Source organism: Streptopelia decaocto (assembly GCF_964273445.1).
Source record: "Streptopelia decaocto genome assembly, chromosome: 15".
In the NCBI taxonomy this organism is placed as follows: domain Eukaryota; kingdom Metazoa; phylum Chordata; class Aves; order Columbiformes; family Columbidae; genus Streptopelia; species Streptopelia decaocto.
This window is the reverse complement of record NC_138670.1, coordinates 7,887,209-7,914,018: the sequence shown is the minus strand read 5'-3', so window position 1 is coordinate 7,914,018 and position 26,810 is coordinate 7,887,209. Positions and strand designations below refer to the sequence as shown.

The 26,810-nt window shown below is 39.7% G+C and overlaps 1 protein-coding gene across 1 annotated transcript in view; it reads right to left on the bottom strand.

Annotated features, from left to right (window-relative positions):
• The window catches only part of PPIL2 (peptidylprolyl isomerase like 2), a 71,397-nt gene that overhangs the window by 37,323 nt on the left and 7,264 nt on the right, over positions 1–26,810 (bottom strand). Inside the window, exons 6-12 of the mRNA XM_082066436.1 lie at positions 17,790–17,841; positions 15,514–15,605; positions 13,697–13,786; positions 5,374–5,449; positions 3,812–3,972; positions 2,172–2,247; positions 849–955 (exon numbers count right to left, since the gene is read on the bottom strand). Of these exons, the coding sequence (XP_081922562.1) occupies positions 849–955; positions 2,172–2,247; positions 3,812–3,972; positions 5,374–5,449; positions 13,697–13,786; positions 15,514–15,605; positions 17,790–17,841 (654 nt within the window). The remainder of the gene's footprint in view (positions 1–848; positions 956–2,171; positions 2,248–3,811; positions 3,973–5,373; positions 5,450–13,696; positions 13,787–15,513; positions 15,606–17,789; positions 17,842–26,810) is intronic.

Sequence of the window (26,810 nt, the reverse complement as noted above, 5' to 3'; positions counted from 1 at the left end):
TACATTGAAAACTTTTTTCCTTTTATAGACGTGGCTGCACAAATCAATAAGCAAGGACACTAGCAAACAGTGACCTCTGAGACACCAGTGACAGCTGAGACATCAGTGTCACCACAACTCACCCATCGTAAGTCTTGCCATGTTTATTATTTTAAGAGTTACAGATTTCCCCCAGAATCAGACTGTATTGACTCTAAAAAACTCCAGTTCATTTTTTTCTTTAAATGAACGTCTAGCTCTTAATGACAAAGGGAAGATGTTTCAAAACTTGAACCTTAAAAACTGAGACAGCAGGAAGTAAAAAATATATTCTAAGGCTTTAATTTGGTTTGTTCTGTAAAGCTCAGGACTGTTTGTTGCATAAAAGGATTCAGAAGCACATCTAACCATTTCTGGGGATCTTGACTACCTGTACTCGGGCTGACAGACTGCCCTCAGTTTCACTGAGGTTCTTTCCCTGGTTCTGTCAGTAACCTGCTGTGTAACCTGGGTTATTCTCTCTTCTTCTCTGTGGTCTTCCTTCTTTTTTCTCTCTGCCTTCCTTGTCATTGTTCGGGTCACTGTAATCCTGACCCTTTGAAGCTCTAAACACGTACCTTCACATGTAGTAAGTAGTCCACTAAAATGTATGGGACTACTCACAGAGAACAGTTATACACATAGTAGTATAATATAGTATATAAAATAATATACATACATTTTACAATGAAATTTTGTGTAGGTATGAAAACATACCAAAACAACTGAAATATTACAACTACACACTATTCCTTTCTTTAGACATTGCCATTGCGGGCACCTATTCTGTTTGTTGTCTAGACAGATTCATCTCACAGGGCAGACAGTACCATATCACAGTGCAGCTCCAAGTTCAGGTCTCCTTTATTAGTGTGAAGTCGCACATAGCCCTTCTTCTTCACATATGTGTATCTCACAACATCTTCGTCAATAGCAGCTGTATCAAAGCAAACGACAATAATTAGTTCTCTGAAAGATTACTGATTAATCTTTGGAAATCATCAGAAAACAAACTGCTAGATTCTATCATCTGACCTCTTCCCCAGGGCACTGGGTTTTCAGGGATTGTACTCTGCAATTCATCTGTGATAACCTCACATTAATCTCTGTGCAAAACACTTTCCATTATAGAAAACCACCAACTCTTTGAGAGCCAACGATATCATCTCTATTATTAAGTCACAGAAGCATTCAGTATTACACACTATAATTTTCATGTAATGTCCACCAATCACAAATGTTACTTTGAAACCAAATTTTTTTCTTGTCAAACTTGGAAGCCAAGCAGGTAGTCATCAGTAGCCACAAATTGCTGACATATGAGGACCTACTCAGTTCTGAAAACAAATGAAGCTGTGTTACTGGAAACATTACTGGAAAGTCATACTAAAGGATCAATCTAGGATGTTTCCACTTCCATTTTGTCAAAATGTCCACTTAGTCAGATATTTTCAACACTCAAAGAATTACCTGCAAATCATTGTAATCCACCAAGTAAAGGAACTGTACTTGGTAAACGTAGTTTTAGCAAAGTATTTGATCTTTGCCTATGTGTGTGGCATACTTCTAAACTGTAGTGCCAAAAGCCAGACCTTTCTCTTCAACTGGGAATACTAATCACTCAGCTATTTAAGCATTATTTAAATTAAATAAATTTTATACATTTGTGTTTAGGCTGGAGAACAGAAGGAAAACTTTATTGTACTGAAATACACTTTTGTGTAACCGTGAAAAGCAATAAATCAAAAGTTATCACCATAAAATTTGCTGTCATTCTAACCAATACTGGGTCAGGACAAAAAGGTGGTAAAGATTCTGTATCCTTATTTGAGGAGAGATTATACTTAATTCCTAAATTTACATAAGCGCATATCCCATTTTGTCGTCCCCGAGCATAGAAAGTACCTCATTAATTTCAGTTCAACATAAGTAACTGCCATTCAAAGCTGAAGCTAATTCACAATTGCTCCGTTATTTCAGAATGAGCTCACTGGAAAACAAGGATATATCTGCTTAGGCAACACATTTCTGTGGCATCGTTACTGACTGATTATCAATGCATTCCTTCATTCCTCATACACGTATGTGTGCTAGGGAGGACATCTTAAAACTGGAAAGTAAACAAGCAGCTTGTAGCTAGGAAGTTTGGGTACCTGCTTCGTGGGTCGTTTCAGGCACCATTGCAGTGGAGGTGAAGGAAGCACTGACTGCGCCAGTAGAATAGTGAGCCTGTTCACAGCAGAAAAATGAAGAGAAAAAGACATTAGATCTCAGAGATTATCTACTAAAGATACTAGGTAAGCACCAGAAACACACAAATGTCATCCCTGTGAAAGCAGACTTTCTGCTCTAGCTCCTATAGAAACAAATGCACGATGCAGCGATAATTCTCCATCTGTTACCCACAACATTTGCTGTGATGAAACTCCAGTTAGAGCTGCCCATGCGCGGAGCTGAAGGGGCTGATTGCTTCCACTACAGTTTAATACATCATTATGCAAAGATTCTGTTACCAGAATGTATTTGTACATCCACAGGTGGAGATATGAAAGGAACACTGCTGGCAAGACATCTGTAAAATTCTCCAATGTTGCTGAGTAAGTGGAAGGAAAATCCAGTGAATCATGGAGATAGTGTGGAGCAAAGCAAACCACCCCCTCCCACACACGGCCCCTCTGCGTGCAGAGACACTGTCCCACGCTTCCCCACAGCTATTTGGAGCTTTGTAATTCTCCTGCAGAAAGGAAATGTGAACGTCACACACGGATTTTGTAGCAAATTACAAAGATCTAATAAACCAAATCTAATACCTTTAGAAGCTCTGGGGCAGTGTCTGTAAAGAATACAGGTCAGGCCAACGCTCTGCCCATAAGGTTATGCTGTGTCCTATACAAGTTTACAGTTATGGCCATCATTAGCTGATAATCTGACTCTACAACATATGTAGAGCTCATCATTCTTTCTTGCCTCTTTTTTTCCCCTCCCAACATCTTTTGTTTTCTTACAACACTACGGTGCCCTGAAAAAGGGGCAAATGTGATCCTGCTCCTTGGGCACATACGCTCCCTAATCTGTCACTAAGCCTTCTCATTAAAAGCCATATGCTGCACCGCTATTCGTTTTTGTGGAAGTGTAATCAAAGCACGAAGACACATACATCCCAGAATTATTAAAGGAAAGAATACTCTGTCTTGCCCTTTTCATACAGCCTTTGATGTAGAAAATCTAGTTGCAGATGAATTGTTTCTCTTGACAACCATGAATGCACGGTAACATGTACCTGGAAGAACATCCTTTGAAATATTACACTAAAAATCCTGCATTCCAGTGGAAAAAAAAATGGAGAAGCAGCTGTGGATGATTTATATATTTGCCCACACCAGAAATGATTCACTTGCACTGCCCTTAAGGTGTGTTCTCTCTGCCAATAACTGCAGGAAGCAAACGATAAACAAATTCAAAGCAAGAGATTACAGCTTGGGAAAAAAGTTTCTCCCAACACATATGTCATAACCACATCATAAAGATTCCTCCTTCTTATTGTGTTTCATTTTTTAAATATTTAGGTTAATTTACAATGATTTCACAAAAAGAAACTCACTGGCACATCCACTGTCTTTCTAAGGAGTCCCAATATGATTCTCCTGTTTGTATCTGTGACAAATCTCCATTTAACAGAAAACATAAGGAGAAGTGTCTGTTTATACTGCAATATGGCCTCTACGCTGAAAAACATCTATTACTATTCTTGAAGAAGCCAATCAGTGCCAATCTACAAATTAAGTCAACTTACTGCATTCAGCTTATCCACTTTCTTCTTTTCAGGAGCCTTCATAGTAGCTGCAAGAATATCATCGCCTTTGAATTCCTTATAAAGCTCCAGTAGAGTCTCTCGGGTCTCTGTGTTTGTATTTTTCAAATAGTAAGATGGGTCTAATTTTGCTTTTTCTTCATCTAGATAAGAAAAAGTTAAATCATTCAGAGTTAAAAGAAAAATTCTACTTTGTTCTCATTCAGTTTATTATATACGTAGTAACACTCAAATCTTCCAGATACTATTTCCACTTTTTTTTTTTTTACACAAAAAGCTCTAGTAACTATATTTATTCCTGCAGAAACAGCAACAAGTAGCAATGCATAACACTAATGACAGTATAACTTGAAATACAGCACAATGAATGCCAATATGAAGTACACCAAAAGAAAAACAACTTAAAATGAACTACTGTAAAAATTTCTTTGAAGCCACTAGAAATGATTTAAGTTCATGCAAGTCTTGTAAAATTTTTTATAGACCAATAAAGACAAGATACAGTTGGATGCAACATAAACTTCTGTCCTTTGTCTCCTCACTGTACAGCCAGGCTTGTGATGCAAAAATCCTAAGGTCAGCTCTTTAATGTGACACCAGGGGGAGGAAAGCTGGCAGACTAAACTGTAAAATATTATTTTCTTTACATTATTTTTATAAATTTCACTTGTTCTCTGTCTTGATATGCCTACTGTTTGCTGGTATTAAATATTCTATCTCTGAGATAATAGCCACTTATTTTTAGCAGGTAAACAGAGAGAGATGCTTGTTTGTAGAACTAGTAGCTTTTAAAAAACAAAAGAAAAGATGAGCATTTTAAGACCCCCAAAACACACCATGCTTAGAATCAGCAATTAGACCTCATTAGAAACGGTTCTAAAGGAAAACACAAGGACAAAGGAGAGATTATTCTTCCTTCAGCAATTTAATATTAGCAGATATTACTAAGCATTTAGCTATCAAAAAAAAAAAAATCACAAAATAATTGAGAAGCGAATTTCTTACTTGTGATATCTAGAAAGAAAAAGAAAGCATTATTTTTTTTAATTATTAAAATAATTTTGGGACTATTTTAGAAAAGCCTGTATCAATCTTTAACGTGGCAGATGTCTGTTGTTACTCAGACAGAAGGATGGGCAATGCCCTGTTAATACATGTGAAGGAGCCTGGCACACAGGTGTGGGAAGATGAAGGTTTCCTTGTCTGGTTTCTGGCACAAGGGTAACGGACCTTTTGGCAAATAATTTTTCCTATTCTTACTTCTCTCTCATCTACCTACTCTTAACGGACGAGGAAACCTTTCTGCTTGCACAGCACTCAACAGAGACAGTTAACGATTACTCAAAGAATCATGTCTTCGCTTCAAAATATATTAACACATTTCGAGGTGAAAGGGACTGTTTCAACAAGTTATTTGTGTTTCCAAGAAGCTTTCAAAGTTACCACTAGCTACTGAAGGATCTCCGTCCAGCGAAAACAGCAACAATTCCATAACATCGTATTTGGGTTGGTGTTTTTTCAGCCTACCTTCAGTTCATCCTTACCTGGATCAATTACTTTTATGTTGTTCTTAACGTGAAAGAAGTTTGAGACATTGAACTTATCCAGGTTTGTTGGATCCTGAAAATAATAATAATAATAATAATAATAATAATAATAATAATAATAATAATAATAAATAATCAGAGAGCTTGGTATGCATCTATGCCATGCAACAGACTAGTTTGAAGGGCAGACACCACTATAATAAACAAATAGGGAGAGACAGAATAACTTCCATACTCCCTGAACCACAGAAAGATGAACAAAATATAAAGCAATCAACTCCAACCGACATCAGGACTGTGCCAGTTCACAACAGGCTCCTTACAGATCTGGAATTCAGCCCCAAATATAATATTACACATATTTTGCCCACAGAAGTTACTAACAGGACTAAGCTGAGTCTCGCCTATCCTAGTGAGAAGAAAGAATGAGGAGCAGCAATCCCCTGTTTTTTTTCTTCGTTCTGTGGTTCGGTCTAAGATCTATGCAAATTCACATTAACTATCTCCTTCTATTTATAACAAGCGTGCCTGATTTGCACATGCTCTGTGAACCTTTGAAATGCATTTCAAAATACAAATAAACCTCAGAGCAAGTCTTTGCAGCCAGAACGGGTTTGATTGTTGGTTTTTTTTTAATAGTGAAATCTCCGCTTACAGATTTACCTTTAAAAATAAAAAATAATAATAAATAGGCAACAAAAAAGTGGTATTATGAAAACTCTGTTGAGTGACCACTCAAGTAAAACAGTAAAAATACACAGTCTATTAAATGTGAGTCTTCATTCTATCTCTAGGCAACTTTATGCATAACTTTGACCTTTTGTTAGAGAGAATAAGACAAGGAATGCCTACTGGCGATCTAGGTTACATTATACTATTATTAAACAGTCTTCAATCCTCTTCTTAGAACAACTTTAAGGTTTTCTCCTCGAGCTTCTCTGCAGCACAGAAAGGTCAAAACATCAGCCCAGGACACCCGGTCATTTCTGGAAATTCTGTCTTACAGAAAACAATTTAAAGTCTAAAATACCAAAATATCTTAATAATATGCAGTAGTTTTAAGTTCAGGATAAAAAAAAAATGCAACTAATGATGCAAAGAACTATGATACTGGCATGAATACTATTATCCCAAATAAATTTAACAAAGCTTCCCAGACCACCGCTGTTAGTAAGAAGTTGTGACAATTCCATCCCTGCTAAACACAATGATTAGTACAAGCAGAGCTGGTAGCTCCATCCCTTATTAAATGATCTAATTATGCCTTTCATTCATCCCTGAAATGCTTCCACCAGAGAGTGCATTTTTAGTTTTACTGCTGGTAGTAAAACAAAACACATTTATGAAATCAAGCTGTGTGATTCTGAACCCTAACAATGACCTCCTGGCTTTCTGCTGTCCCCTCTCCCAACCACCATGTAACCATTTTCTATCGTCTCCTCCCCCACTATGCTGCTCTGGTAGATCTTCATCAAGACGTGGACTGCAAAAAAAACTTAAATCTTTAAGATCTTGCATTAGAAACAGATCATCTTTAAATAAAACTACTAAGGAATAGGAAATTTGGACCTGTTTTTAAGCATTTTTTGTATCCTCTGCCACCGGCATCCGTGTGTATACATGACTTATTCCCTCACATACATGTTTATGTATGAATAGAGATAATTTCAGCCCTGTTCTCTGACAGTCAACAAGACACATGGAGAACATCTGGAGAAAGGGCTCAGGTCGCCTCCTCCCAAACACTCCTTAGGAATCATGAGCTGCAGCTTTCCCAGACAGAAATCATGGCCTTGCTCATAAATGTACCAGCTCAAAAGGTGAAGGAAGTAAGACTGCTTACTCTTTCCAGGAAAGGGAAAAAAAAACATTTGTGTATTAACATTAATAGACACAAATGGATTCATAGCAATCCACATGTCTGCTGTTCATGGCAAAGCAGGACTGACTCCTGAAACCAGCTTTACATGGACGGGAGGGAGAGCAGGAGGCAGCAGATGAACCAGGAAACACCTTCACTATATTCCTCTAAATAAAGCTTCTTGATTTACTGATTTATTGACTGTTTAAAAATAAATAAAAGGACATCACAACCGCCAGTGCTTTATAAGACCCATTGTTTTGTGCTCAGGGTACCACGAATCCGATCAGTTCAAACTGTTTTCACAGCCACAGTTTGTTCAAACATTTCCCTGGCTTAAGCAGCCGAATTGCAGGCATTGGGCAACTCCGGCAAAAGCGTTTACAGTCCCCTTCTGTGCAAGGGGTTTCTCAGGGCTCTCCAAATCACCACTAACCTGCCCATATGCAATTCACCCATTACGGCACGAAGGACAGCAGAGGCCGCAGGGCAGCTCCCTCTCCTTGCAGACCACAGCCACCCATCTGCTTTCTGGGAGACCCAAGACAACCCCAAGCCCCAGAAGTGAGACCGAGGTCCTCTGCACAAGCCTTCATCACTTTCACATGGGCATCTGCTCAAATGGAAACCTTGACAAAGGTTTGATTTACAGTGTTGTCCCTTGTGTTGTTGATTTTGTGAAGCACGAGGGTCACCCCACGTCGAAAAGGCAGAGAACCCATGTGCCTACTCCAAAACCGTTTCCCTCTACCAGTGGAAAAAACCCCTCAAAAATGGTTCTTCAAGTTGAAATTTGAGCTTCATCGTACACAGGACACCTAGGACATATGCAGTTGACATATTGATTCCTCCCTCTAAAATACAGCATCATGATACACTAGAAGTTTGGAATTAGACAAATGTGCATACTAAGTGTGACAGTACTGCAATAAAAACTGAGTTAAACACAAGACATCATTTACTTTTATCATCTCCAAGAGCAGAAATACACCTGACCAGTCCAACCTGTGCTGCAGAAGACACAGATCGTTTCCTTACTGATGGTACTGTGTCCTACAATACAGGACACACATTCTTTAAAGGTAGGTCTATGGAAATTTTACAAGTGCACACATTCTTTAGATATCTCACTTCAGGAAGAGAACACTCTAATCACTAATAATTAGCCTGCCAAGTTCTTCTTGTTTCATCCATGACAGTTACTGGGCACAGCATCAGAGCAGTCCTACCAAGACACCACAGTGACAGGCAGATGGACATACCCGCTTCAACAAAGCCTTCAGCTCTAATGAATTAACGGTCTCTCCTGGTCAGAGAAAGGCTGGACTCATGTGGATGCTCCAACACCCGTTAAGATAAAGGCCTAAAGCCTTATCTTTGAACAACAAAATTTAGAAGTGTAAAAACCATCCTACCTCCTCATGATAAAGCCTGAGTCTGGGCATGTTAAACCTAAGTTCCAAATGATTTTAATAAAATGACATGACCATTTTCCAAGCAATTCCTAGATGACTTTTAAACTTTGAAAACTGTATTTACAGATAAATAGTAGTTTTAAATGCAGCCTCATCAAGGACTTCGCCTGGGCTGGAGAACACCTACAGTTTTGGATCTTCTCTCTGCAGCAGGGCCATACTCTCCCTCTGACCCTGGGGCTGCTATCGAGCAGTTCAGACACCGACCATGTCCCAATGTGCCACTTCTCAACCAGCCACTCTGCACATGTGTTGGTGCAGGACCTGCCCTCAAAGAGCCCTCACCCGCCATGGAGAGGAAATCTGCTCTGACCTTCTGTCACACAAAGAGCAAACGAGAAACAGCCGAGGAGTGAAACATCAATTAACAGTGTGCAGCTCAGCTTCCTCCAACTTAGCTCATTAGTTATGCTTCCTGCCACAAATGCCAATGGTGTTTAATAGCTTGTTGGGAACCATGTCTTGTCCACAGCTGGTTAGGTTGTACAGAAACAATAAAAATTACATAAGGAAGCACATAACAGTATGAGCCTTTTTTTCCCTTTAACAGCAGCGAACCTGTTTCCATTCTACCCAGGCTTTTTGGTTTTTGTCTCTAGTTATTTCTCCCAGGAATCCCCCTCCGTTTCTGTGGTGCAAAGCAGACGCATTTGTTAGTGTGCATCTATCAGGGAAGGTTCTCAGCAGGCTGCCAGCAGAGGACTGTGCCTATTAACGCTGGCACAACGGGGTCGGGGGGGTTTATTGCAATTGTTCTGGTGAAGAGGAACAGATCATCTCCGCCCCTGCTCACCTGTGAGAGCCACACTTCTCCCACCTCCCCTCCCCTGCCAGCACGCAGCACAGCAATAGCTTCTACAAGGTTCCAAGAGCAGGAATCATTTATTGTGTATCTTCACAAATTTGAGAGCCGTGGTTTCTGGTTTGTGAACAGAGACACAGCGGAGGATGAAGAATTGAAAGGGGATAAAAGGGGAATTGTTCTTATCTCTTCTGAACACTTTCTACCAAATGGGACACGAAAGCAGGGTATTGTGGCATTCTTACTTTGCTTACCTCAGGACCCTCTCCCACTTGTGATGGGAAGAAGTCCCCAGCACTGTCCAAGCCCACCACTGTGTCCAGAAAGGCACTACCTGACCCTGTGCCTCTCTGTGCATCCTGAGCTTAAAACCACTGCAAAGTGAAATGATGAACATCAATCTAGCAGAATGGGAAGCAGAAAAGGAAGGTAAGAACACTGCAAACAAGCTTCAACAATACCAGCCTTCCTATTACAGTATAACTAATACATCTTGAAGTACTTGAGCTGTCTGACATTCAGGACATTTGCAAGGGATGCTAAGTGAGGCTGAGCTGGTCATCGTTCAAGGTAAAAGAATACAAATGGGTTTAGAGTTATGAGAAACACAGACAAAATACAAAGGTAATATTCCTTTTAGAAGAGATATGAACCAGTACAGTGGAGAGAAAAGTTATCTGAAATAATGATAAACTGCAAGGAGAGAGAAACTTGGACAAAAGTATCAGCTGCAGTGTAGGGGATGGAAAGCCTGACTTGAGTTTATGGCAAGATCAAGCAGCCAAAAAAAAGGAAATTTCAACTTGAGGGTAAAGAGTTACAGTCTAAAACAAATGCTGCTATACTAAGACTGCTGGTGTCTAGGAAGGGTTTCATGTTGAATAATGTCACGTGTATTTCTGTCATTATCAGCAAGATATTAAACCAGAATCCATTACATCTTTTGCCTGAATAACTACATTCCAGTTTCGGTAATGGGCCTTGCACACCAGGATATAGTATTATCCTTTACCTCCTGCCCTGAGGGGCTGGATAATATCGCCATATGTTGATGAGAACCTGCCATGCTCTGCCCCAGGACATTTGCATTTCAACAGGGAAAAAAGGAGTTTCTGTTTATGTAAGTGCAGGAAGCACTGTGGATTCCTTTACAAAGAGAAGCATATCAAAGATCTAAAATAGCATCATTAACAATTTAAGTTCTGATTTTGCTTTTTTAAGTTCCAGATCAAAAATAATTTGTCCTTTTTAAGAAGTAAACTTAATAGCAACGGGACACAAATAACTATCAATAAAATAAAAGCAATCAACGGGGATGAGATGGTGTTCACCAAAAAAGATAGCAAGGGTGGATTATGATTAATGTTTGACTAATGTTTAGCACTGAGAACAGAACAAAGTATTTTATGCAAATCTCTCTTCTGGAAAGAGCAAATTGTTTTTGTTTTTAATTATATACATTAGGAAAGAGAGGTCAAGATTGAGGTCAATTGCTCTTCCAGTAAAAGGACATCCCTAGCAGCTGTAGGATTGCTCTCTATGTATCAAAAAGCAAAAATGTGATCGTACAAATAATCTGTTAACATACATTATTAAAATTCTCCACTTACGTTGTATTTCACTACCAAACACAGGTACCCCATCTGACTCTGACATTCAGAGTCAGCCTCTGGAAATGCTATTTTCTATTGATAAACACAGCTATTAGAGACAGTCCGACTCAGTTGTTATTTGCAAAGCAAAGAATGTGGGGGTTTCTTTATAGCAACTTCCTTTATATCTACCTTTTTGGCAAACAGCAGGGTCAGTGTTCCCAGCTCACTCCCAATTCCAGCTCTCTCAGATACCACCGTACTCCATTTACACGAGGGAATGGGAAAACAAAAAAGTGATAAGTTTCAACACAGAATCGAAAGGTTTTTAAGAGAAGTGGATAGAGCTCCAGAGCCACAAATTGAAACACAACAGATTGCAGTCACGAACTCTGGCTAAGAAACAAAGCCACAGGTGGCAGCGCTTGGCAGCGTGAAGCCACACGCTGCCCGCAGTCCTGTCAATACGACAGCTGAGAGAGGAGACATTGCTCTGTCTCTTCATTTTCATCAAGAAAATACTATGAGAAACTAACAACAGATTGCTATACCACATATACACAAGCAATTTTAATACCCAGACTGGTCATACGACTGTAGGTGGTGTTTTGGGCTCGACAAAGCAAGTCAGGGCAGCACGGGAACAGGAGAAATCAAGTGAACTTGCAGGTTTGCAGCGGGTGTTGTGCAGCGCACGGGACGGCTCTTGGTTCTCATTCAAAACCCCAGAGCCACTTTAGCCTGGTTGTTGAAAATCCTTTTATTTTTTTGCAAAAAAAAAAAAATTTAAAAACCAATTGGGTGAAGGGTCAAACTTTAGCTGGTTAACAGCACATTTAGATGATCGAAATCTCTTCCAGTCCAACCCCAAGATGGGGATCACTTTGCTATTTCTAAACTTATTTGAGAATATATACCATAAGATTGTACACTTAGAGATAGAAACCCAAAAGGAACAGAATGAAAGTGAAAAATATTGATAAAAATCCACATAGGGATCATCTAAATTGCTGCCTATTGCACTTTGAGATTTAGAGGACTATAGCATCTCTTTGCTTTTACAACAAAAATCAAAGCTAGGGCTGTAACAGAAACACACTCTTTACACATACATTCAATTCCAAACCTACAGAACACACCAAAATATTTTGAAATGACTGCACATTTCAATTATTTCTTAAAAATAATTTGGTTTTCCATCCTGATGTACAGAAACATTTTTAGTCACTCATGTTGTCCTTTTTTACTGTTCCAAATCCATTAGCAACCATGCAGTTACATTCAAATAACATTCTGTTGGGAGCTTTCAATCTGAAAAAGCTGTGGGTTTTGTTTCCATTGGATTAAAACCATTTTACTTTGTTGCATTAACTTGAACAGCCATAAGCCCAAAGGAAGAGAGGAAAAATATTTATAAACATGCTGTTCAGAAGGGAGTGGGGAAGGAGGGATCCATTACATTTAAATTTAGACATAAATGGAAAATATTTTTCTATTCAAATTAGACTGTATTAGTCTTGGCTAGTGGCAATTAACTGTTCATGAGATGCATACTAACTCACGACTCCAATAATAATGATCCTTAAATGTTTTTCCCCTATTTTGAAATCATGCAAGCTTAAAAATGCTTCATTTTAAATGTAAGTTTTAGATCTTTTGACACTAAACTTCAGCTGTAAATGGGTATCTGTTACACTCTGAAATTCACAGTGCTGTTTTAATTCAGGTGTTAGTTCTTTTAAAATCAGTACAAGACCAACATTGGTATCTATTCAGAAGAAAACCTTGGCAGGCAAGCACTTAGAGAAACTCTGGTGGATTGCTGCTTATTTAGACAAACTCTAAAAAATGCTTTTCTGAAGCTTTGAGTCTTTTAGGCATCTTTAAAAGAGTAAGATGGACAATCAGCTTCAGTCTTAACGTAACAGGTCAACTTCCTTAAAGTTCATATACTTCACATTCTAAACCACATTTCTTTTGATAACCCAGACCACACGCTGCTGGCTGTCTAAAGCTGGAGAGTATTCTGGATGTCTCTTTCCCTTTCCTCTACCCAATCTTTTCCCAATGCACTCCTGTGTAAGTCTCGCAATAGATCAGAGGTGTCACAGCAATTTTTCAGGCAAGGTTAACAAAACAAACTCAACAAAATCCTATGTGTATTTTCCTGCCTAAAACTTAAAATTATGCACCAGATCTTCTATTCAGTCGGATACAGTGAAATAGTGAGCAACTGCAAATATGTTTGTCAAAATTCTCATTTTTACATAGCATCCTTGACTTTTTTTTTGTGCACGGCTTATTTTCTATACTTTATTTTACAAAGTTGAACAATCTGCTTATCTGCAAGGGTCACAATAATCACTCTAGAGATCTGTCAAGCTCTAAGTTATACAGCATCATTGTGGCTCATCTGGATAACAAAGAAAATACAGCAGTTCACCTTCTACCCGTCTCCAAGACACACACACAGAGAAAATGTTTCTCTGTTCAATATCCCAGATTCCTGCTCTAGCAGTGTACATAGCAACATTCCATCCTCTGCAAAAAAAGCTGTATTGCAAGAAGTGTAACACACAGAAAAGTTTACCTGCAGTGTCACGATGTCTTGCCGAGTGAAGGGTTCATCTGTTAAAAGATCCTTGTAGCTCTTTGGTTTTATGTTCAGCTGCTCAACTGCCTAACAGCCAAACAAAAGACACATATTAAAAATTGTACACTAATGTATAAATATTACAAGTAAACACGTGATGCTAATAAAACCCTAAAGTACAAATGATAAAGAAAACAATTTCATCCTTCATTCTCAACTGGCAGCTGCAATATTGCATTGTGTTCTTCAACAGATGAGAAGCTTTTGTCTCTCATCCCTACAAAACTTGAGTTTTGTGGTTTGGTTTTTGTTTGGTTGGTTTCTCTTGGTTTGTATATTTTTTAAATAACCTTGCACTCTCCTTTCCATAGTTACACACATCATTTTAACCACACTCATTGCAAAAGTGCTGCCAAAATAAAAAACTCCTGCTTGCAGATGGTATAGACAGGCAGCTTCAACACAGGGTCAGCATCTCCCCCATTGCCAGCACCCCTGGGAGACACATGTGTCCTCTGCCCACCCCAGCTGCTGCACCGAGCCTGCAGCAATGCTGCTCTTCACCTGAGAAAACGAAATGATGCTCAGAGCAGCGGTGTGGTATTTCTTGGCAACAACCAATACAGAATAAATGTTTTGTTGTTATAAACAAATACATCATGCAGAGAGATGACTGTGGATGTCTACCTGCACGAAAACTGAATCTGTCTTATTCCCCCGAGTGCGCTCTGTTCTCATCAGATGGAAGTGACAATGTTTTTCTAGTACCTCCAGAAGTCCATAAATTAATTCTGTGCTTATAACAAGCCGATAAATGTTACTGCTCCAAGTGATACACCATATGAAAAACAGGCCCTCTTGGCACAGCTTGTTTAGGAAGCCCGGTATTACAAATTGTAGCAAACTGAGCAACAGTTTTACAATATCAACAAGCATTTAACAAACGCCACCCTCTCATTCTTGCCTTTTAACCACAGCAATCACGCTTCCAGAAGGAACAGAAAATACAGTTCATTTTAACCTAATCTTGACTGCTCTCATAGCTGGAATGAAGACAATCCAACTACAACGGAGCAAGTTTTCAATAACTTGATGAATCCAGCTTTTTCCCCTGATTGAAATGGTTTCAGCTTGTTCCTCTCAGTATCTGAAAGTCCTACCAGAATCTGCCATGAACAGATTTCAAAAAGCAGATGTTTCGGTGTTCAGACTTTTTACAACACTGGATATGGATCCATTAGCTGAAGGATTTATTTGCCAATGAAAAATAATTAAACCTTGCTTTTACAGTAAGGATTATGCAAACAAGTCACAATTAAAATTCCACCTGAGTTCACACAAATGTTCACAAAACACAAATAAAAACGCACTTCAAGTATCCATTAAGGCATTATCTGCTCTTTCCCCAGCTCCAGTTAAAATACTCTTTTTTATTCATTGATGTGAATAGAAATGAGGCAATTTGTGTTTTGGTGATGACTCTGTATCAGAAAGAAAGACGACAGAAGATTTGTCTATTAATTCAGCTGTGGAGCACATAAAAAGTACTCATTTTGGTCTACATGACTCAGTGCATGCACATTAACTTAGGAAAAGGTTTTAAAAATATCTTTTAAATCATATTCTAGGGATGTCCATATTTTGAAGGCAAAAGTCAAACAACAATTTGTGACACTAGTTCATCTCCTTGCACTTTAATTTTCCTGGCTGTAGAACAAGAATAAAATGTACCTACCTTTCTAAAGCATTTTGTGATTTTCGATGAAATAAATCAAGTATAAAATATTAATAATGAAATGCGACAGAGAACCTACCTCATAGGCAAACACATTTCCAGTTGTCTTGATGGCCACAATATGGGAGTTATTGGTGAATACAGTAAACAGCACTGGACAGTGGTATTTACCTGATGGAGGGGAAAAAGTTTAAATTCAGCATGAACTCCCTGCAACTGTTTTGAAATTGTTGATTTCTATTATCTCTTCGAAGAATATCTACTTCAGTTTTTCATATAATGTGTAACTTCAGTGTATATTTAATGGTGTTTTAACTGCACTTTGATTCTTCAGTGGCAAAAAAATAACACAAGAAATATAAAACCAGAAATGAAAATGCTGCTTTGAAATCTACTGTTTTCAATTCCCCAACACAGAAATGTGTCCAATTTACTCGATACCTATGAAGTACCACAATATAGGTGTTATCATTGTAATCAAAGCTCTATTGACTCTAAAGCCTGTACCTTGCAGCCTGCCCAGTGCTCTATTTTCAGTGTTGTTCCCAGGAATAAAAGTTTAGCTTATATCCAACAGAAAAGTTCACAGCAGCTGTTGTGCTTTTAGGAAACAAGAGCATTTTGTATTCAAATGTGGCAAGCAGAATGCCATTAAATCTGAGCACGTTATTCAATAAGGAACCCAGCGTCTGCTCTAATCAAGCTGTGAATTTTCCCAGGAGGGTCAGCATAAATATTAAGCATGTCAACAACAAGCAAACTGATGGAAGGCAACGCAGGAGGAAAAAGAAAAATGCCTGGACCATCTCGGCAGAAAGCAACTAGAAGAAGGTTATTAATACTTGTTCAGTTTGCTAGACCTGGGTGAAATTTTTGAAATAGGTTGGGTCTATTTGGTTCTTTTTTCCCTAATTATCATCTGAAAATCAAAAGCAGCAGGGAGACCAAAGCAGAGGCTGCTCACAGCACCTGCATAGACAGGAGAGACAAACTCCTATGGAGGATTTACCGATTAACTGATCAGCCACAGAGGTTCCCAGGCCTCCAGCGCCCAGAGGCCCACAAGGGCCGTTTCTGTTAATGCCACCAGAGCTGAAGGAAAAGCCATTGCCACAAAGGGCTGAAATCCAAGAGGAAGTTTAGAAAGGGATTTTCAGAAGTGGCATCAGGGTATGGGCCAAGTGATGGATACAGAAACACGCTGGTAAAATGTGAGGCCTCACTCCAACTGCATAAAAAAGAGCGAGTCACAGTGTTTTCAGGGCCCACACTTGTTCATCTGGATAGATGGTACTCAGCTAAGGAAAGCTCACTAAATGGAAGAAACTGCAATATCTGAAGACCTTTTTTATTGTTTAGGTGTGAACAGAGAAGATCCTACATACGTAGCAACCACTCTACATGTTATGATTTAAAGAAAAGTTTGCTGATAGACAGAAATGCAGCATTTTACTCTTTCTCTTTTGTTGTATCTTCCCTTGATCTATTAATGACACAATATACACCTTTTTAAGGAAAAGGCTTCAGAGTCTGTGTGGCTGCTGTCATTCCACCCCAGCATTACGAATTGACTTCTTTAAGGACAGCCAAATATCGCAGTATCTTTCAAAAACCTTGGCCAACGTGACTAATGATAATTTTTTAACACTCTGGTCTTGAGACAGGAGGACAAAGCACAGAAGAAACCCATCAGCTAGACAGAAACCCTTGTAGTCTATGGACTGTTGGTAAGATAAAGGCAAAGACATTTCAGAATTGTATTCCCACCTGATCCTTGCGACTCTTGTTTAAAAGAAAAACCATTATTTGCCTTGCAAAATACTATTTCATCTCCACTGTTCTCTTTCATTCCTGGCACCCTCTGTTAGATGGCAGGTTTTATATCTTTAACCCTGCAGAAATAAATATGAGGCTGCTTTCTTGTGTGCTGCTATTCATAAAATCCCATGTGTTCATTTAAGTTTAATTCATCTTACAAACGAAAAGCTGCTCAAGACCAAGGGAGCAGCAAATAATGCCACAGGCAAGTTAGAAAAACCTAACATATTATGGAAATTTAGCCTTTTCTGAAAAATTTCCCTAAAGTAAATAGTACCTCACTGCAGTAGTAGCTATAGTAAAGTGAAGTTGCTGAATAATTTACAGCCCCGCAGTGTAAAGAAAAACAGATATTGAACTTTAAAAGTTGTGTCACTCACAAGCAGCAGTTATTCTACTCAAAAACTAAAAGCCACAATAGAAAACAAACTATGTAACTTAACCATGAGTAAGACAAACCAGGGTTTATTAAAGCATTCATTAAGAAAAACAAAACACAAACAAAAAACAAAACACACAGAAAATTACTGCTCTTACCTTCACTGTTTTTAGCAAAATTCAGCTTTATAAGTGATTTGGCATCTAGTTTCTAAAGAAAATGAAGCATTAAAAAAAATTAATCACAGCAGAATCTAACTGTGGAAATAAAAGGAAACTGTAACATCAGTGCTAGGATTTTAATAGTACATAATTTATTAATAATATACTTCAAGTTGTCTGAATCATCAAAACCCTGGGAATTTAAGTCACAGACAGCCCACAAAAACAAGGAGCCTGAGAACTGGGATACGATTGTTTACAGTGTTGTAGTTTGACACAGTACAGCGTGAACCAAGTGAACAGGCTCCAGAAGTTGTGCAGCTCTGTCTTCGCACAAATTGAAAGGGGAGTTTGCGTGAAAAGCCGAGGCAAAGATCATTGCTGCTGAGCAGCAGCGACAATTCAGAAGGGACCTCTGATGAAAGTCATACAGCCAGCAAATCATTCTGGCAATCAAGCTCACTACCTTTTCTGAAATAACTGTAATTTTTCTTTTACTTCAGGAAATGTGGAGTCCATAACATAACTAGCCATAATGAAGAGAAATGGAGGCACAAATTCTCCAGAGAGGCGCTTGGGGTGAGGAAAGCAGGCAGACCCAGGAGGGATCTTTGGCCAGTTAATCCCCAGGTAACAATAACAATTCCATGGAAGAGGGAACCGAGATGGCAGCCGGGGTCGGGAGGTCCTGCAGGCTGATGAAATGAGAGTGATGCTCTCCCCTGCAAACCAGGCTGACTCCTGCTCCCCCACGCTTCATCAGAAGAACGTCTATGGCATTCTTCTGCTGCCCAGAGGGGCCTCCTGACACAGGGACGGAAGAGCTATTGGGCTGTCAAACACTGCTGGGTGATCAGGTTGCTCCCTACTCAAGACATGAAAGCCACAAGCATGCCCAAAATAACTGTGTGCCTTCAGTAACATGACAGGGCAGGCCCACGGATGCCAGTCATTTAATAGGGTCAGGATGTGATTTGGGCACACCATGACTGGGGTCACCCCACCAGCATGGTTAGGTGGCACCTGACTGGGGCACCCAGCTGGACACAAAGTCCAGCCCAGCAAGGTGCAAGGCTGAGGCAGGATCTCAGATACAGGAAAAAGAAACAAAACCAAACTCTCTGATTGTATCAGCTGTCAGAGACAAGTTTCACTGCCAAATTGACCCTTAAAAGCACACACAGCACAGGCCTTTGAAAATAAACTATCAGTTCTCTTCTCAAAACACACACCTGAATGGTTTAGGGAGGTTTTTATAACCCAGACAGCTCTTTAGAAAAAGCTACGCGTGGAGATCTGCCAGCCGCGGTGCCGACACTGCTAGTTCAATCATTGTGGCAAAGAGCGATAACAAAATCATGTGAAACCAAGTCAGTGGACTTTTTCTGCCTAATCGAAATTCATATTCTTGCTTCGGAGCGTACACGTTATGACAGCTGGACTCATTCATTTATAGGAAGGCACTTCTCAAATTGTTTGCAGCCAACTGGCAGGCTCATTTGCTGACAGAAAGGTAACCATCTTTCTAATTTATTAGTGAGAAGAGCAACGAGGGCTAGTAGGAATAAAATAGGGAAGGAAAGGGAAGAAAGAGAACAGGTTAGATTATATTTAGCTAGGCAAAGGCAGACCAGTGCCGCTGTTTTTCCTCAAAAACAATCAAACAAACAAAAACCAAACAAAAAAATTCCCCAAACAAAAGACAACAAACCTGCACACTGTTGGGGTATGAAGAAAGACAGCAAAGGCAATGGCAGCTTGTGAAACGACTAAGAGAATGCAGAACTTTATTCATTTATTCATCTTCTTACTAGAACAAAATTGCCAAAGAAGTAGTAGGGGAACAGCAGCGTTGCCAAAATGAACATATGATCCTGGACAGATCTGTTCAACCTAAACAACTTATTAACACAAAGCAGCATCCATCTGTGCACATGTTGTACAACAGCCCAAAAATTACGTTCCAGAAAAAGCCTCTTTAGAAATACAACTGCTGGAAACATTGATAATTTGAAGAAGGCCTTTAAATTATCTTGCTGGCAGACTTGAGCTATCCCCAGAACACATGAGCGGATCATCTTTAAACGAAAATGGAAACAGTTCCCTAAGAAACAATTTAACATGACTGAAGATTCAGATTTATACCTTGACAGAAATTTAGTGGAAAAGACAGACTAAACTGCTATGCAGACTTTAAAGGTAGCAAAAGCTGCAGTACACTGTTTCATCTGTCAATGTGTGATGTATCGTTAGAAGTGCTGCCAAGCCCTCCAACTCTCACTCTGTGCTCAAGAAAATAGTATGGTATTTCAGGTCACATTTTTCCATACTATGGAAAAAGGTTAGTTTTCAGCATCAATTATTCATGGTGCATCAGCTGCTCATGGTGGCATCTGCTCCACACTGAGACCAGCACTTATACAGTCTTATATGTCAACAGTAAATTAAAAAATAGTGATTTTCATATAGGAGTTGAAATACACACACTGCCTGGAGTCATCTTCCAGGATAAGAACTCTATACCGAAGTGCTGCATGAACATTATAAACTTCTATCGCTGCAGACCGTCCTCCCATCAAGCTTGTGTTGAAGACATGACCTTGGCATGTCAGCTCATGCCCTTTGGAGCAGCTCTGCGCTTCGGCTCAGCCAGCAACAGCTTCCTATCCAAGCACTCCCATGCTGTATCATGGGGGAACTTCCAGCTACTGATAAAGGATGATGCTTGTGCAATATATTTATAAGAAGGAATGGAAACAGGCTGAGAGTTCTATATGAGAAAATATGTGGGGGAAATATAATTAGAGCACTACCTCAGAAATGTTTTGAGAAGTTGATTAATGTGTCTTAATGCATGGGAAGACAAGAGGGTGATTTAGTGTTCTGTCAAAGGAAAGCTTCGGAGCACTAGAACAGCTAAACCAGGTGATGATCTGCTACAAAGGATTGCCATGGTCTATAGAGGCAGCTCAGTGCCGGAGACCAGGCAGCTGCACATGGAACATCCTGAGTCTGCACACCTCAACTTCGAGCAGGTCCAGTTCTGAAAGACCTGCAAGTTACACAGGAAACCATGAAAGAATACGATAAAGAAAACCTATCTCATTTTTCCCCTCTTTCTCCATTTCATATGAAAACAGGGTTATCTTGTGTGGGGGTAAATCTGCTTTTATTTATTCTCTATCAAAAGTCAAAGCTTTCCAAGCACCATCACAGTTTGTTGCCATGGAAATGACCATTATGCCACAAACAGGAGCCAGTCTTCACGGGAAGAGACAGCATGAGTGAATGAATCCTAAAATGAGTTAAAGCACTTGTTTTCACGTATTGCTTATCACTAATAAAGCATAAGGGAGCTCAAATATTGCATACACAGCTCAAGTTCAAAGCCATTTCCAACCTGATTTTCCCCAACACACATCTACCATCCAGTTTCAGCCAAACTCCACTGAAGAAAGGAAAAAACGTTTATTACAAACACTTGATCTAATTAAAATTCTATATTTTTAACAAAAATGAAAGGCCACAAGCATGCACCACTTCCCCTAAGCAGAAATAAGAGCTGCATATTCACTTCTAAAAATATTTTATGCAAGAATACTGGAAAGCAGACGCATTTCACGGCACGTAGTGCCAGCTGCTCCACAGCAAGGAAGGGCTAAAAAAAAACCCCTAAACCCAAACCCCATACTGGCTTTTTTCTCAGCTGCCTCCCCTCTCGCAGGCACACTTCCACAAAGGCAGCCAAGGCTACTTTTGGCCATGACCTACTTGCTCGCAGCAGCGAGAAGCCCCAGCGCCCCGCACGCTCTCATCTGTCAGCCGGCAGCACTCGTTCCTGCGGGATCTCAAAGGGCAGCACCCTTTATTGATACCCAAAGCAGAGGTTATTACCACACATAGGTTAGTGGGGCACTGTGGCAGCTCACAGATGAAGTACGCCGATTGTTTCGAATTAAATCATTCTCTGTCATCGCTGTGTGTCTCATGAAGATATGACCTACAATCCCCGTGCATCAATTAGTTACACTCTCTGAATCTCTTTGCTCTGTGGCTGCATGTTCTTGTTGTTAATGAGGCTCTGACCCTGTTAGATATGCACCAGCCTGAAAAGCAATCAAAATGGACTCATTTGATTCTCTACCCATACATGGGTAGAGTTGGTGACGTGTGGCAAGAGTTGTATTTAGTAAATACAGACCTTCCTGCTCTATCAACAGTAATTGAGTTAGCGTTAAAATGTTTGACGCCTGGGGATCAAACACCCTTTTGAACGGCCTTTGGCAGGAGCACACGATAATCCAGTGAAGCCATCATGGGGAAAAATTCATGTGTCACGTCTGAGCTGGTTGACAACATGAGGACAAAACCATCCAGGGCTGGCGTGGCCATCTGGTAGGTTCTCATCCCACCAAAACAAGCAACACAGAGTTAAACAGAGTTTGGAATAGTCAATAGTCAAACGGAATAGAAGGCCAAACCAAACACTGATATTAAAACACAGCATTGCCTACCAAGTACCAAATTTAGCTTAACAACCGCAAATGAATTCTGTATTAAATTATTTGGTTCCGTTAAAGATGAGACCTGCTACTCTTTGCATACGACTTCACATTTTAAGAAGCTCTCTTATAATGTTCCCTGCTATAAAATCTTCAAGAAACATAGGGGTATTGAATGTTTGAATAGCACTGGAATAACTCCATGTACACTGTTACTTATTTCAGATCTTGTAAATGGATTTAATGATGATAAAAGGCACTGGAAATCCTCAGCAAGGCTACACATTATGGGAATATGATTGGAAACATCAGCACTTGTTAAACAACAAGATAAGCCATCTTCATGTAGTTGAATATCTCATGAAGAATTTGGGGTCAGCAGCCAAGAGGACAGAATCGTCTCGTGATTCAAAGTATCATTTCTGTGCTCAGTTCAGCAGCACAAATACTACATATTTATCATATGGACAAGTGTCTACAAAATGCTAAAAAGTTACCCTCAATTCACATTCCTGGATGAAGCTGCTGTTTAACTGCAGCTTTCATCTACTACTGGACTGGTATGGAAACGGACACAAAAGATCCTTCATCACCCACTTCCAGACCACAGTTTTCCACATTTAAATTTTAATTAAACTGACACCATATGGTCACCAAAGCCTTGTCCAGAGAATCATAAAGATATGCTTGATAACACACATGGCTCACAGATACTAGCAACAGTGTTGCTCTATCAAAGAGCACATTAACAGAAATTAGCATGAGAAAAAGATGTGTAGTTTCATGTGCAAGATTAAACCTGCAGTCTTAATGCAGTCAGTAGTCTATCAATCCAGAGATCCACAGCCAAACACAATATGGTTCATCGAAAATAAAGCTCTGCAGAAGCATCAAAAAGCTAGTCTCCAATTTTAGTGAAAAACAGGCAAGTGAGGTTCTGTGGGAAACCTCATGCTGCATCTCATTTAAGGCTAGAGCACTACACAGCTGCTAGTTTTTCAAGTGTCACAAACACAAAACCCCATCCAATGTGCCCACTGCCACCAAAACACGGAAAAGGAGAAAAAAAAAAATAAAAATGAGACCATCTGTTCGGTCTGTAAAACCTAGATGTCAATACTTTTTTGCTGTAAGGGAAATAATGCATTAGGAATAACACTAGACACATTTATGTGCCTGTGTGCAGAGCTGGCTCACTGGATGAACCACTGTCCGTCACCGGCACAATCCCCACCAGCAAGGTGTGATGGGGGCACAGCAGCTTGGCCAGTGACTCATGACACTGGAGGGTGTTAAACAGCTCATTTTGACAAAGCACTTGAACAGTAAGTCTCAGCAAACCTCATCCTTGCTCTCCCTGTTTGCCAAAGACACAGGGAACTGAAAAATAAATCCCTCTTTTAAGGCTAATTCTTAGTGGTGCTGGGTGCACTGCTGTTAAACAGATACAACTTTGGAAGAGAAGCAACCAAGTACCCACGTATTTGTCAGTAATAAAGGAGAGTGGGCAAGTTTAAGAAAAACCAACATAAAAATCTTCCAGGTCATCAGCCTCAGCAGGACCTTCAGCCCCTTGACCCCCCTGTGTTTTATGACCACTTCCAGTTATGACACACGACTTTCTGGTTGTTCCTCCGGGCAAGAATCATGTCCTCATATGTTTCTATCCAGGGGCCTTGAAAATTTATGGTCACTAGTCAAATATTAACTCATTTAGACTGTTCACTAAAAGCTAATAATTTCTGAAGCAAATGAGGTAAGACGACATGGTTCAGTTGCTGCATATTGAAGAGTTCATCTCCTTCATAGTGGATTCCAGGCAGTTGAGCAGCAGCTTGTGTCTGCTGCCCCCAGACAAAAATGCACCTGGAGAGAGATGCTCAGTGATGATAGCTGTAACCACCCTGCCAGAATGGCTCTTACAGGCCACAGAAATACAGGCAGCAACATCCAAGTGGAAACAAACAATTAAAAAGAAAAAAGAAAAAAAAAAGAGAAAAGGAAAGACCACTGCACATCCTGCTTCTGAAATGACCCAAACTATCAAGAGAAAATGCAACCAATTATCATATTCTGAAAGCATCATTTGTGTCTCAATGCATATGCTGAAACCATTTTCTGTCTTATGCTATCACGTGTTATATATCAAAGTATGATCAAAGTATTTAAGGAAGGGATTAGAAAATCTTCTCACCGCTGTACCAGGCGTTCACCCAGCATTTACTGTGTATGCCAAGATTAACTCTGTTCAATGAAGATAAATTAAAGTTAAACAGATGCAGAGAAGGACAACTGTGACCATTTAGGGTATAGAGAACTTAAAGGCAAGAAGATCATGTGACAGGAAAATACAAGTCTCAACAAGAAAATGTCAAGAAAGCATTAAATTCCCCTGTCCAAATACACAGCTGTAAACACTAAGAGAGAAGCACAATTTTGGCACAAATACAAACGAGACTAAGCTGGTCAAACCCCAGATTTACAGAAGATATCTATCAGACAAAAAACCACCAGCAGAACCTCTCGGCAGCCGTAGCAGGAGCAAAGCGAACCCCGGCTCCGGACACGCGGCCTGCAGAGCAGACTGCGAGGAGCCCAAGGCCTCGGAGAGCCTTCCAGTTTTCTGTTCCTCATCATTTCACCCTTCTTTCTGCAACACACGAAAACCACCCAAGCTGGATTTGTCTGAATCATTTTTCAACAACGAGGCTTCCCTTGGGTTTATTTCTGTGAGCTTTGTTCTCCACTCTGCAACAAGCTATTACTCACTCACAACAAAGCTGTATTCCCCTCCCCCCAAAATGTTTCTTACAAATAAAGAAGAAAAAACCTCTCTCCTTCACTTCAAATGTACAGGAAAAAAATATGGTAGGTTTAATAAAAGGGGGAAAAAGGGGGCAATTGACATTTAAACCTATGCAATATCTGAAGACTTGACTGAGTTGCATCAGACAAATTAAGAAATACACTTTGAATTTCGAAGCTGAAGATGTACTGACTTCTTCTGACATGCATGTGAAAAGCATTATTTAGAGAAGAATTAAAATTCTCATTTATACATCAGTTATGCTACAGCCAAATGAGACCTGAAGCTACTGATCCACCTAAATGATCCCTCATTTCCAAAGGCCCAAGGAGAAAACATAAGAGACTACTTGCATTTCAGGTGCTGTGCTCTGATGTTGAGGAAAAAAAAAAATGAAAACAAGATATCTATCACTCCTGAATTTTTGTACATAACAAAAAATATCTTAATTGGTCAAACTAATTTGCTCTTAATTAGATAGTCCCGACACTTTAGATATGGGAAACTGATGTGGAGATAGCCTGCACAGCATTTTCCTCTCAATATTGTCTGTCTAAAGAAAGAAGGAAAATGCTCGTAGTAAGCACAGTCTCTTTGGAAACAGCGAGAGTGAAGAAAACTTTTCTAGAGAAAAAGATGAAAAGTCAGAAGGAAATGTGACTCGTGCTGCAGTGTGCTCTCTTTAAAAGACCATCAAAATCCTAAGGTAGCATTTCTACCATGATGCAGAAAGTTCTAACCAAGCACTCTGAAAATGCACCACATTGGACATTATCTACAGCTATTACATTTTCCTGACAATGTATTCCAACAGCAGCTACTGCTACGCTGGCATGAGAGAGGTCACCTTTGAAACATAGCTCCTTGCCTGATGACATCCACTATTTGCTGCTCGTTATTTAGAAACACACCTGGAATAACATGATTAAAGCAGCAATCTGCAATAAATTACCACACAGGCCACATGAACCCAGTTAAAAGCCAATATGGATCACATGAAGCATGAACTTGTCCTCTCCCCCGTTCAGGCCGTTCTACTCAACTCAGCGTTGGATGAGTTTTGTTTGTGATCTTGATCTTGACGCCTCTGACTCAGCAACGTATGAAGCTCGTGCACACACTCACAGGAACCCGTTCCCCAAACACACGGACCCTGCGCTGATTATCTGATAGAGATGGGGAGCAATTTGTAGTGAACTATAAGCCTGGGCTGGAATTCCACCTGTAGTTTAACACCTGTTCCTACAGTACTTGATATTTCTCACACTCCTGACATGTTGCATTTTCTTTATGGAGAATATTGCAAAAGAAAAAAAATACCCAAGCCCTCTTTGTCATTATGTTCACTTCTTGGATGAAGAAACAATTACCAGTGCTTTCTATTTCTGTATCTGTGTTTTCAAAACACATACATGGTAAAACCACTTCTGTTTAAGGAAGTTTCACCTTTGCTCTAATTTCTGCATCCTTTTCAGGCAGGATTTCCCTTATTTAGACAGCCAAAGACTTTTTTAGTGCATTCAAAAAAAAATGCTGTGAGATTGTTTGTTCATTTTTAAAGCGGGATTAATACATCCAGTGATAGAAAAATAACCGTCTCCATATCCTCTCCACTACCCTGGCCAGCAAGCTGCTTCTACCTCAAGACCAGCAACTGATTTCTATAACACTGACTGAAATCTGGTTGATCAAATTGAAAAGAAACCATGC